The sequence below is a fragment of the Carcharodon carcharias genome, chromosome 17 (assembly GCF_017639515.1).
Source record: "Carcharodon carcharias isolate sCarCar2 chromosome 17, sCarCar2.pri, whole genome shotgun sequence".
Classification (NCBI taxonomy): Eukaryota; Metazoa; Chordata; class Chondrichthyes; order Lamniformes; family Lamnidae; genus Carcharodon; species Carcharodon carcharias.
The window spans coordinates 106,235,467-106,249,473 of record NC_054483.1 but is presented as its reverse complement, the minus strand read 5'-3'; the positions used below and the strand labels follow the sequence as shown (position 1 = coordinate 106,249,473).

The 14,007-nt window shown below is 41.6% G+C and overlaps 1 protein-coding gene across 1 annotated transcript in view; it reads left to right on the top strand.

Moving 5' to 3' along the window:
- The first annotated feature begins 477 nt into the window (after nt 1-477).
- The window catches only part of mms19 (MMS19 homolog, cytosolic iron-sulfur assembly component), a 73,374-nt gene continuing 59,844 nt past the window's right edge, over nt 478-14,007 (top strand). The window contains exons 1-3 of the mRNA XM_041209451.1: nt 478-583; nt 9,850-9,898; nt 13,344-13,444. Coding sequence (XP_041065385.1) covers nt 499-583; nt 9,850-9,898; nt 13,344-13,444 — 235 coding nt within the window. The 5' untranslated portion in view covers nt 478-498. The remainder of the gene's footprint in view (nt 584-9,849; nt 9,899-13,343; nt 13,445-14,007) is intronic.

Genomic DNA, 14,007 nt, shown 5'->3' with positions numbered 1-14,007 from the left:
ACACCTGAGCGACGTCGCTCTGAATCCCCAACGCGTCTGCGCCAACTCCTACCCCGCCCGGTGCACGCTGGGTAACGCCGTTCACACGTCACCGCACCTGACGCACGGACCATCGGGCGTCGGAGGAGGCCGCCTCTGTGCGTCCTCCTTAGCAACCGAACGCTTGGTGTTGCTAAGGCGGTTGGTAAAGGGGAGGACTTTAACAAAAAACGATAACAAAAAATTCAATTTTAACAACGAAATATCCGTATTTATGAGTTGGTTCTGTCTTTTGACACTCCAGCCGGGAGTAATGAGCTGTTAATGAATTATTTAATAAAAAGACAGGTTTTACTTTCCACATTTATTGTAAAGTTGTTGTTCTTGTTTCCACTCAGAAAGGAAATCAAATTAAAGATTGCTTTTTAATGGTGCTTTTTATATTGCGTTTCTGATCATGTGATCAAGAGGAGCTCGCGTCACGTGGCTATTGGCGCCTGCGCAGCAGGACGTTGGAAGATGGCGGCTGACATGAGGGTGGTGGGTTTGGTGGAGGAGTTTGTGACCGGGCAGCAGGACGGGGCGGCCAAGGACCTAGCAACAGGTAGGGTCGGGTCTGTTGGGAGGGTAATACAAAGAGCCGCTGATCCGATGTTTTCTTGGTGGAGGAGAGGCTGCAGGTGGGGGTGGGGGGCGCCGCCTGGCCCCTGTCACCCTGGTAACGGCCGCTGGCACCTCCTGAAGCAGGGACTCTGTCTCTGGCGTCAGCTGAGGATACCTCACTCTGCTGTCCCCTAGCCAATCTTTCACATTCTAGATGTTTAAAGAATGACAGTTATGAAACCGCACAGATTGTAAAGTCCGTACAATAATGGGTGTCTAACCTGGTAACCAAACAAATTGCTTGCCTTATATTTATTCACTGTTCTCTTCTGTTTGAATGTAAAGGGCGCACCTTTTTTCTTGAAATGCCTTCTTGCTGGGCAAACCCTGATCAGAACTCCAAGGCCTGATAACTTTAGATATTTGCAAATGACTGGGAGTACCTGGAAAGTTATGAAAGGTGTTATGTAAATGCAAGTCATTTTATAAGAACATAAGAACTAGGAGCGAGTGTAGTCCATTTGACTTTTCTAACCCGTATTTGCCATTTAATACGATCACGACTAAACTATTTCAACTTCACCTTCCCACCCGATCTCCATATTCCTTAATATTGAGAAATCTATCAATTTTTATACCAAGGACATCCAGGTCCCTCCGAATGCAAGCATTTTCCAATCTCTCAGCATTTAAGAGTATTGTTCTCTAATTTTACTTCCAAAATAGATAACTTCACACTTCCCCACATGACATGCCATCCACCATTATTTCATTCGCTCAGTTAACCTGTCTATATTCCTTTGCATTCTCCTCACATCTTACTATCTCACCTGACTTTCTATCATGGAAAATCTTGGACGTATTTATAATACCTTTCCTATTCTTAGGATGTTCAAAACACTTTACAGCCAGTGAAATACTTTTGAAGTTTAGTTACTGTTTTCATGAAGGAAACACAACAACCCATTTGCAAGATCCCACAAACAACAATGAATTAAATGAGCAGACAATTTATTTTTGTGATATTGGTTTACACATAAATATTTCATTGGACAGGTCACCAGGGAGAAATCTCATGCTCTTCAAATAGCGCTGTGGAAGCTTTTGCATCAACCTGAGAGGCCAATCAGATTCTCAGTTTAAAATTTTGGTCTGAAAGATGGCACCTCTTACAGTGCTGTGCTTTCTGTACCAGATTCTCTTGAGTTGAGCTTGAATCCATGATCTTCTGACTCAAGGCGATTGATACCACTGAGCCAATGTTGACACCTATGGATTTAAACTTTATTTATGATGGCAAATTTGGTGACCCCAATTTTAGGTGCACTTACATGTAAGAACATTAGTAAATTGAGCAGATGTAGGCCATAAAAGCCTTCATGCCTGTTCCAACATTCAGTAATATCATGGCTGATTTTCTACCCCAATTATTTTGTCCTGTGCTGTCCCATTTTCCTTCCTTAGTATCTAGACATTTAACAAACTCTGCCTTGAATATGTTTAATGACTGAGCATCCAAGCTCCCTCAGGGGGAGAATTCCAAAGATTCACAGCCCTCTGAGTGAAGAAATTTCTCCTCGCCTCCATCCTAAATAGCTGATCCTTTACTCTTGAGTCTGTTATCCCTAGTACATAGGAACACAAGAAATAGGAGCAAGAGTAGGCCATTTAGCCCCTCGAGCCTGCTCTGCCGTTCAAAGTGATCATGGCTAATCTTCATCTCAACGCCATTTGCCTGCACTATTCTATATCCCTTGATATCTTTAATATCTAAAAATCTATCAATCTCTGTCATACGCATTCAATGACTGATCCTCCACAGCCCTATGGGGTAGAGAATTCCAAAGATTCACCACTCTCTGCTCAATCTCCCCTCATAGGATATTCATCTCATTTCAGAAATCAGACTATAACCCTTTGTTGCATTCCCTCCAAGGCAAGCATATCTTTCCTTGGGTAAGGAGACCAAAACTCTCTACACTGGTAATCCAATGATACTAAGTTTTAGGTATTTGATATCTAAAGTAAAGTGGAGTGAGGCTCCCCTTCAAGGAGTTTGTGTCTGTCTGCTTTGTTGAAATGTCCTGATCCCAGATTTAAGCTGCATGAAAGTTTACTACATGAACGAAATAGTCTGGTTCCAACCAGTGCTGGTGTTGGTGTTTACCCTCCATCTGAGCAATAGCCCTAATCCCATTTACCTGTATTATTATGTATCCTTTCATTTCCCACCCCATTCAATCCAGTCTTAAATGTGATTTGGTTTCAGCCTCAATTACCAACTGTGGAAGTGAATTCACAGCCGCACAACTTTGTGTGAAGAAGTTGCTCCTGCCCTCAGTTCTCAATGTCGTACATTTAATTTTGCATCCATGGCTTTTCATTTTAGACCCCTCAACAGCTGGAAAGGTCTTGTCAATCCTGTCTCTTTCTTTCATAATTTTAAATACACCTATTATGTTGCTCTGTAGTTTTCAGTCTAACAAAAATAGATCCAATTTTCAAATCTTTATATTTGTTTCCTCTCACACGAGGTAGCATCCTCATAGGTATCTGAAGCATCAATATTCTTATAATGTGGAGCCCAATACTGAACAGTGTAAATACTGGAAGTGAGGCCTTACTAAGGTTAAGGTTCATATATAGGATCATCATTACTTACGGCTTTTATATTCTATTCCTTGTGAAAAACCTAGAATTCCATGTGTTCCATTAGCTTTCTTTTACTGCACTATCAACCTGAGGTGCTGCCTTTAATGCCCTGTTAAACTATGTTTCTAAAGCACTCTTCTATTCCATTCAGAATATAATTGCTGCTTTTTTCTAAGCCAAATTGATGAACTCCAGCTTACTGAAATTGAATTTTGTCTTTTGCCTTTTTGCCCCTGCACCCCTCCAGGGAATGTGCCCTTTTAGGTTCCTTTGGGCTTGGTACTTCAGTACTCAATGCAGAATGGCCATATGGATAGTGACTGGTCTCCAAGGAACTATATTCCATTTAAGGGAGTGATCATCTTCAGGAGAGCATAGAGAATCCGAGGGAGAGGAGGTTGTCACACCTAATGAGAGACATTCACCTCTGCGAGTGTCTCAATTCAGGTGGAAAAGTTAATGACACCACTGTTTAAAATGGTATTATCTTAATTGTGTTTTAGTTTTATGCTTTAATGTGCAATTTTCATGGAAATGTTTCCTGGACCAAATGTAAGTTTAGCTTTTGGTAGAGAATTTTTGGTTAGGTCCTTAAGAATGTGTGCATTATGAATGTATTTGACACAATTTGAAGAAGTTCAGTAATTTCACTGTCAAATTCAAATATAGGCAGTGAATCCATGTACTTGATTTCTGTATCTTTCCACATTTCCTCACATCCATAAAAAAATGGGCTGAAAGTGAGATCGATTTCAACATGTCAAATTATCATTCATTAACATTGATGACTGAAACTTGATGCTTCTGGATCCAGCATAAACAGTAGACCTAAGGAAGGATAGGAATCTTTTCATTCAAAATACATAATATATTTTACTGGAATGTTGCAGAGAGCAGTAATGCAATATTGATTTGGAAATTATTGATTTACTTAACTTTCCTTACAGCTGGGAGTTTATAGCACTTTAACATTGCATTGCTGGCACCAGTAGTTTGTTCACTGGGACAGAGTCATGCAATTCACTGCAGGTTATGATTCTCGATCGTGTGCTGATGAAAGATATAAATTTAATTTTTTTTAGTGCGAATGTCATGAAGCATCAATAGAATAACGTGTGCTGACATTTATTGATTTTTACAGGAGAAACTTAGATTACAAATAAAAAAAAAGCTTCCCCTATCCCTTCAGTGTATCTCCAGGTCAATAAAGATTGTGAATTGGGGTTTAATTTTGTTTTTTAAGAGCACTTTCTTTTGTTTGTTGATTCCTTCTTGGCAACATTCCTGAAAGAGTTCTGAAGAAGAGTCATATTTGACTTGGAAGATTAACTGTATTTCTCTCTCCACATGTGCTGCCAGATCAGCTGAGTGTTTCCAACACTTTGTTTATACTTCAGTTTTCCAGTATCTGCAGTGTTTTACTTCTATTCCTGTAAGTGTCATCTTTTCAGACTCTAGCTCCAGGTTTGCACCTCACTGTTAATGTCATCATGGTACAAACAGCAGGCTGGCTGCATTCACCTGACATCCACACATGTACACTTTCCTGAGGTGGGGAGACTGTGATGTTGGTGGTAATGTCACTGGACTAGTAATCTAGAGGCCCAGGCTAATGCTCTGAGGACATGGGTTCAAATCCCACCATGACAGCTGATGGAATTTTAATTCAATGAATAAATCTGGAAGTGAAAGCTAGTCTCAGTAATGGTGACCATGAAACTATCATTGATTTGTCATAAAAAAACTAATTGTTTCACTAATGTCCTTTAGGGAAGGAAATCTGCCGCCTTACCTGGTCTGGCCTACATGTGACTCCAGACATAGCAATGTGGTTGACTCTTAACTGCCCTCTGAAATGGCCTAGCAAGTCACTCAGTTCAAGGGCAATTAAGGATGTGCCTTGCAAGTGATGACCAAATCCCATAAAAGAATACATTTTAAAAATGTGGATAGAGATCAACAGCAGGTCTCCAGGCTGATGTCTCTGCCCTACCCTTCCCTAATTCTGGCATTAAGACTAATTACTGCTCCTTCACAGTTGAGATCAGTCATGTGAGTACTGTTGGTTGGCTGGCACAGTGAGGAAAATCCATGCTCTTGAATAGTGCTTTGGGATCTTTGACATGCATCTCAGATCTTTGAGTTCAGTCTCTATTGCAGTGTACTGTTTGTTTCTAAGATTAAAACATTCATAAGCATGTTTTGTTTGAAAAAAGGTTTGAATTCAGCAGATGATATCTGTTCCTGCTCATCTGCATTCAGACATTTCTCCACAGATAGTAACAGATTTGATAAATATTTTCATAGCTATTGTCCTGAGGAGGAACTAATTCATGAGTTCAGGCTGATTTGGACTAACTGATTGTTTTTCCTTGTAAGCAAAGACACCTGCATTTCTTAAGAAGTTCAAATAAAGGTGCATTTACTGCACTGCATACAGCAGTTAGCTGATGCTTGATTTTCCTCTCCATCAGTTGTGTCCTTAAATGCACATTCGCTACACACAGAGAACGAATGGTGATTTAGTCCCATGTGGGTTGAGGGGTGTGCTGCTGGGTGAAACATCTTGCACAGTGTGCTCTGGTCCCATAATCAACTCTCTATTTGGCAGCAGAGTCCAACACCTTATTTCAAAGCAGCATTGGGAGGACACTGCAGAGCAGCTGCTCTCCTGGAGCAAGACTAGGAGAGTGTGGCATTGCTCTGTGGTATACTTGTCTCTGTTTTGCTTTTGAAGGGAAGGGTGCACTATCGTGAGATAATCCCTAATCTTAAATATTACTCATGTAAACACCCAAGACTTGCACCTTCATCTTATTTTATTTCGTAGAACTGCTGTTTTATGGGCTGTGTGGAACCACACTCTGGACTCTTGAACACAGAATCTAAGTTGATACTTCAGTGCAGTACTGAGGGAGTGCCATACTGTGCTGTCTTTCAGATGATATGCTAAATTGAGACTCCTATGCCTTTTGAATGAATGCAAATAATCCCATGGCACTATATCAATGGGAATATGGGAATCCTCCCCATTGTCTTGGCCAATACCTATCCCTCAACAAACCACACTAAAAAAAAGTCATCTGGCCATTATCACATTACTGTTTGTGAGAGCTTGCTGTGTATAAATTGGTTCCCCTGCTTCCTAAATTACAACAGTGGCTGCATTTCAAAAGTACTTCATTGACTGTGAAGCACTTTGGGCTGAGCTGACATTGTGAATGGAGTTGTATAAATGCAAGTCTTTCTTTATGTGAATACTTGCTTATGAGCTGCTTTTATATTGTAGTCAGTACCTTGCTAGCAGTGTGGGCTCCTGACGTGAGTCTCGTGCAGCTGATGGCAATACTGAAACAAACTTTCTGCAACCAGTTTAAAGAGGGATTCAGAATTTGATTGTTAAGTCTGGTGTTGCTGCTGGCTGCATGAGTTTTGTAAGCCAAGAGCACGGTGACACAAAGGGCCAAGTGCAACCAGCTGTGGGCACCTTCAGATCTCTGGTCTTTGTGTTAGCTGATTTCCAAGGGGTAGGAGTTTCATAGCTGGCATCAGTGAAACCAAACCATAGAAGAAAACCCACTCTTAATTATTAAAGTTGTGGGCAGAAGTTTCATAAGAGATTTAAAGAAAGAACTTGCATTAATATAGCCTCTGTCTCAACCTCAGCACATCTCAGTTTTTCACAGCTAATGACGTTCTTTTTGAAGTGAAGTCACTGTTGTAATAGGAACCAACCAGTTTATACACAGCAAGGTCCCACCAGCAGAAAGATAACAACAATATAATGTTTTTGCATTGTTGATTGAGGGATAAATATTGGTCAGGAGGGAAGGAGTTCCTGAGTGAATGCTCTCTTCTGATGAAAGGTAGTGCACAGGAGAATGAACAATTGGACCAGTGGCATTAACATGGGAAGCCAGAGGTAGAGGACTGAAGGGAACAATCTTGAATTGTCAGCCTAGTGTAGGGTACAGAGGTTGGGTGAATGAGCTTGTGGAGGGATTTGCATAAAAAGATGAGGATTTTGAACCCAGTACGTTGAAGTGAAAAATCACAAGTCCTTCAACCCACCAAACAAGATTAACAAACACATTCCACACTTGTTACCTAGCAATACACAGCATTAAATTCTGAAGGGCAACATGTATAGAATGCCATGTAAGATAAAGCTGTGCAGGAGTTTGACATTACACTGACACAGCATGTAATTGAGAGGTTTTTTGAGTTGGTGAAATGTGCATTTTCTTAAAAGCACAGCTAATTGTGTTCCAAACATGGATAATGCCTTGGCCTTGATTCAGTTCACTTTTATCAAAGATGCTTATACAATTTGTCTTACTGAAAGATGCAGCTTTTAACCACAAACCTACTTCCTTCCTGAATACAGATGAGAACTAAAGAAAGAACAAACTTGTATCTATATTGCACCTTAAATATCCTTAAGATGTCTTAAAGATTGCTTCAGATCCTAAAGATTGCTTAAGACCGCTTCAGAGCCAACAAATTGCCTGCTAATTGTAATCACTGTTGTTTTTTAGGCAAATGCAACAGCATCCCATAAAACACAATGAGACAAGTGTCCAACCAGTCTGTGGTGCTGATTGATGGATGAGTGTTGGCCAGGGCACCAGAAGAGCTCCCTGCTCTCCCTCAGTGCCATAGTGCCATTCTGTCCACCTGAATAGACAGTTGAGGTCTTGGTTTAGCATCACATCTGAAACGCAGCAACCTATGACATATCAGCACTCCCTCAGTGCAGTGCTAATAAAAACAGAAAGTGCTGGAAAACCCCAGTCAGCCTGGCAGCACCTATGAAGAGAGAAACAGTTTTCTTCCATGGTTTGGTTTCATTGATGCCAGCTGTGAAACTCCTATCTCTTGGAAATCAGCTAACACAAAGACCAGAGATCTGAAGGTGCCCACAGCTGGTTGCACTTGGCCCTTTGTGCCAAGTCCAATATGTCTCCTCTTCGGAACTTCAGTGCTGTGCTAATGTACCAATCTGAATTATTTGCTGAAGTCCTAGTGTGGCTTGAATCCATTCCTTTCTGACTCGCAGATGAGAGTGCTATCACTGAGCCAAGACTGGCAGTATCTGACAACAAAGACAAGAAATAAATAATTTATATCACTGTTCTTCTGTCACTTTCTTCTATGGCAGAAACAATGTGGGAGGAGCTGGTTTGTAGCATATTTTTACATGAGCATACAGGCTCTGAATGCAGTCCAGGCTAATAAGATTAAAATCCTTTTTCTACCACATGTAAAACAAGATTCAAGCAGTCTCAGTTTCTCAGTAGATAGCCTTCCTTCCTGTTTCTTAATTAGCTTCTGCATAGCCCCTGAAGCAGGAGGGATATAGAAAGCAACATGACCCCGCGTCCAAAATTGGCACTTGAGTAGCAATCTCAGTCTAGTGTAGTCATTGGGAGAAATATCAAATTGAGAATGGAAGGATTTTTCTTCCCTTCTGTTTAGTGCTTATGCTGCCGATTGCATATTGTCCAAATGCACAGGAGAACAAGCAGATTAAGGAAAGTGAGCTCTGACTGGAGACAGAAATTGCCACATAATCTAGAGTCCCCTCATGTTGAATGTTTAGCTTCTGATTGACCCAATTACTATACCCAATCAAATTGACAGCATGTCCTGATAAAGTGGCACAATACTGGCATATAAAAAAATCTTGAGTCTATACTTCCTGTTGGCCTTTCTCGTTATAAAATCTTGTGTTCGCATTTAGAAAGGAGACTGCCTATGTCAATATGTCATGCTATAATTGTACTCTCCCCTCAGTGAAGCTGCAGTACCATTAATGATGGGACAATGTAATTGCATTGTAACTTATTTACATGGCTGTTTCCATTGTGAGTAAGGAAATAGAATATTTTTAAAAGTTGAAATATACAACTTTAAAATTACACTTTGTCTTGATTCATGTTGTGTGACTCCACAGGAGCGCAACTGCTATTCTGCAAACCTTGCAGACAGGAAGTGTGCTTGTACACAAACCGAGCATCCTGTTGATAATTATTGATCATAGTTTTTGTTGGCTAGTTTCAAAGTCAAATGTTGTGTAATCAGTTATAATGAGAATTTGCTATGTAAACAGGTTTCTGTAATGCTGTAGTTGCTAATTCAGGCCACTGTGGTTTTGTAGCTGCACTGTTAAACTGTGTGCAGTGCCAAGAGGGTTTTTAATTGCTCAGAAAACACTGACAGATTGACGTCAATGGTTGTTATAAATGATGTTCCAGACCCATGAATGGCAATGCAGAAAGTGTGCCATTAGAGAACTGTCCAGATGCAAATTCATCATGTGGTTGTAATTTGCATTGTGTGGCATCTCTTACATCTTGTACTTTGCTGATTTAAAAGCTAGAAAGTTCTGGGAATGCACTACAGGCCCGACAGCATCTGAAAAGAAGAACAGACCATTTACCATATGCATAACGGGAACATTGCCTGCATTCTTTGTACTTCGGTAACATCCTCTGATGACACTGTAAGAGGATAGAATAATGGAATTAATTTTTGTCTCCAAAATAAAGTTGCACAGGAATTGAGTCTGATGCACCCCGTATGGAATATTAACTGTATTTTGTTTCCTTTTAGGGGTCATCGATGGGAAGTGCACTGCACTGGAAATTGTGGAAGCCTTGGGGTAATGCAAACCATCTTTTTTTCAGTGTCTTAATTATCTTCAGATCTTGGAGTGGAAGGGATGTATTCATAATTGTTGACTGATCCCTTGTTACGCTTCATCACTGTGTGTCTTCTATCTTTCTCCCCTCTCCCCTGAAACCACTGGTTTGTTGGTAGGATATGGGTTCTCTGGGTGCTGCGGACTTCGATGCAAGTGATCAGTCTTCATGTTGTCAGCCTCGACAGTGATTGCTGTCTGGCTGTGGGGTGGGTCACAGCTGATCCCAATCCTACCCTTCTATGTTCAACTCAGCAGTTACTGGATAATGGATCAATAGGAATCTGGGCTGATTTTATGTCCCCTCTGTCTGTTTCAGGGGTGATAATTTGTAATTGTAAACCAAAAGCAGCATGAATTCGATTAACAGAAATAAACAGGATCTAAACCTGGAGCCTTCTACTTTGTGGAATTATTCTTGAAACACACCTATGCCTTAAGTTTAAATAAGCACCTGTGAAAGTTGAAGGTGATTTATAACTTGTAATGTTGGGTCTTTTTAAACTTTACTGGTTGTTTTTCTGCTGACCCTTGCTTCTATCTGTTGAAAATGTAGAATTATGTTTTGATGAGCTACTTCCTCCAATAGTTAATAGTTAGAGCCTACCCTTTCAGCTGGATGGAAAAGACCACATGGCATTCTTTCAAAGAAGAGCAGGGGAGTTTTCTCCAGTGTCTTGGCCAAGATTTATCCTTCAATCAACTGTATAAAAACAAGATTATCTGGTCATTATCACATTGCTGTTTGTGGGCGCTTACTGTGCACAAATTGGCTTTTGTGTTCCTACATTACAACAGTGACTACGTTGGCAGTAAAGTGCTTTGGAATGTCCCATGGTCATGTGAAAGATGCTATAGCAATGTAAATGTGCCTTTTCTATTTTAGTCCTCCCAAGATCTGAATATCCTTCTTGAAATTCAGTGTCCAATGTAGACAAAAATTTAACTTTTTCTTTAATCATGATTAAAGAAAAATTTCTCTTCCAGCTGCAGACTCCTTATTTGGGCATTACTTCACAGGTACTAGGTAAAGTTAGTGCCTTATCCTTATGGTCATTCTTTACATGTGAGCTGAGATAATGAGCTTCACTGTTTGACCTTGTTGGGCATCACCGCTCTTCCCTAATTCTGTCCTTCCTCAATGTTCACACGTGTTAGGGAGACAGTGTTGTTTTGGTAATGTCACTGGATCAGTACTCCAGAGGCCCAGGCTCTGAGGGCACAGGTTCAAATCCCTCATGGCAGCTGTGAAATTTAAATTAAATTAATGAAATCTGGGGCTGAATCATCTGGCTGATGTGCGGAGCCCGCACTTCAGCGCTTAAAATGTCGCGCGAGCATCCCAACATCTGTGCGCTGTTGCATTGCGATGTTTTGGTCAGCAGACATGCTATGCAGCGCAACGCATGTCCACCATTAATTAAAGGCCTTGTTAAGGCCATTAAGTGACCAATCGACCAGGATTTTGAAGGGCCCATGCGAACTTCGGGTCGGCACATGGGCCCAATGGGCAGGTGGGTAAGTAATTTTTTTTACAAACCTCATCCAGTGGTGGGATGAGGTTTGATATCAGAATTAAAAATGTGTAATAAAGTTTTTGTGTATTTTGTTAACATGTCTCATGTCGTGTGACATTTTCACATGAGGGGAACATGTTAATGATTTTTTTATTTTTCTATTTTTCATGTTTCACTGTCTTTCAGTGATCTCCCTGAGGCAACACTCTGCCTCAGGGAGATGTACACACTCTCGCAGTTGGGGAATCCCCCCCCCCCACCAACCCCCGCCCATACAGGGAGCGTAGAGCACTTCCCGTTGGGCAGCACGCTGGGCAGGCCTTAATTGCCACCCAACGCGCCCCCCCCCCCCACACACACACACACACACACACACACACACACACACACACACACACACACGTAAAATGGTGGCGGGGCCCGTTTCAACAACAGCGATCAGCTGCCCACCTGCCGCCGAGTCGGTCGGGCTTGCCTGCCCATCAAGGGCAAAATTCTGCCTCTGGAATTGAAAGCTAATCCCAGTAACAGTGAGCATGAAGCTATCATCAATTGTTGTAAAACTGGTTCACTAATGTCCTTTAGGGAAGGAAATCTGCTATCTTACCTGGTCTGGCCTACACGTGACTCCAGACCCACAGCAATGTAGTTGACTCTTAACTGCCCTCTGAAATGGCCTAACAAGCCATTCACTTCAAGGGCAGTTAGCGATGAGCAACAAAAGCTGGCCCTGCCAATGACGTCCACATCCTATCAAAGAATTTTTTTCAAAAATGTGCACATCCGACCTGTGTCAATTGGCTGATTTGATTTGATTTTTTCTGTCTTTTCCTGGCCCAATATACTAAGGCTAATGATGGTATCCTCTGAATCATAGGCAACTGTTATCCATCATGGTGATCCTTTTAGCTTCCAGGATGGGAGAGTTTAAAGAATGGTTTTGCAAGTTAGAAGGTCCCAGGCCTAGTAACAAGCCCGTGCTGTGTTAGCAGCACTCTGATGGGATTGAATAAGCTTACAATCATAATTGATTTAATTGCCTTGAAGAAAAAAAATGTTTGATGAATTTAGGGTGAGGGGAATTAATTTTCGATCGTTGAATATGGCTGAGCTTTTGAATAAGGGGAGGCTTTTATCATTGCTGGGTTTTTGAAAGACTTAGTACCAAAGCAGATGATGTTCAGCCTTGGCTGCCAGTGCCCCTTCAGCTGTTACTTCACCAGGATCATTGCAAAATATCAATATGCTGTCCTAACCAGGACACCTTGGGCCTGGAGTGAGTTAAAGTTGAGCGCAGCATGATGAACTAAAATTGAGGGAAATGGAGTGCTCCTGTGTCCTTGTTGGAGTTAAAAGCACCATTCTGTGTTGCATTTTGCTGTGTGAATCAAAAACCTCTAAGTGTCATGATGGCTCTGTGCTGAGTTAGCTGATTTCAGCTGGGGCAGCACTTGTAGAGCTGCATTTGATCTGAGCATTCTTAAGCCAGAAAGTAGAGTTGGGGCTTGGGTGGTGAGGAATCAGCCAGAGCCACCCCTCCTGATTGGGATTCAGTGACTTCTGCTCGAAAGTATGAACCTTGCGACCCTGGGTGAGATTAGAGTGGGTTTTCTTCTTGTGCCCCTAATGGTACAGTAGTGCCAATGCTGTCTAGGCTCACATTACCATTCAGATGAGATTATTGACCACTGTAAAACTGTAGTTTAGAAAGGGTCTATACCTTCAGGGGAGAATAGGAGGAAAAATACCAGACACCTGGAATACAGCTAGCAATTGGTACTTATACCCCTAATTAAAATTGCAGCAGTGCTTATATGTTGTGAACTGAATGGACCTGGACATGAGTTGGATCCATTGTAACTAAACTTTTTTTCTGTTTTAATTTGCAGAAAATGCTTAACGAATTCTGAGCCAAGAACAAGAGGAAGAGGGGTACAGCTCATCTCTCAGGTCCTGCTGCTGTCTTATCCTTCTCTCAAACAAAAAGAAGGTGAGAGTTTTGTGCACAGATCCAGAAGATGCTAATATTTTTAAATGTGATAAGTAGACAAGGTGCTGATGTCCATTTTACAGATTTGCAATCAGTTGTTTCACTGTCTAAAATGGACAGTGTGGTGAAGGGAAGTTACAATGCATAGTGTGAGGTTACCTACTCATTGTAGTGGGATCGGGGCTGTGGTGATGATATGCAAGGTTACCATATACATTGTTGGGGGAATATGGGAGGTTACCATTTACCTCCTGAGTACAGTGGAGCATGGCAAGTCACTGGAAAGCAGGTATCATCAAACTGGGGGCTTTGACCACCAATGGAGTTGAAGAGGTTACATTTGGAGTCACAGTATGGCCCTCCTTTGAGGCAGCAATGGTGACTGTGGAAAAGGGACTGTCTGGTCTAGAGACTCTGGCAGGAGCTCCCTGGACCACTGGATTAAAAAGCAAGGGGCGGTTGGTGATCCCAAAGTGCTCTTGAACATCAGAAACCACTTTTAGCAGTGAGTTTGATTGAGGCCAGCAAAAATGTAACTCAGTCACTGACTGCGGGAGAAACTG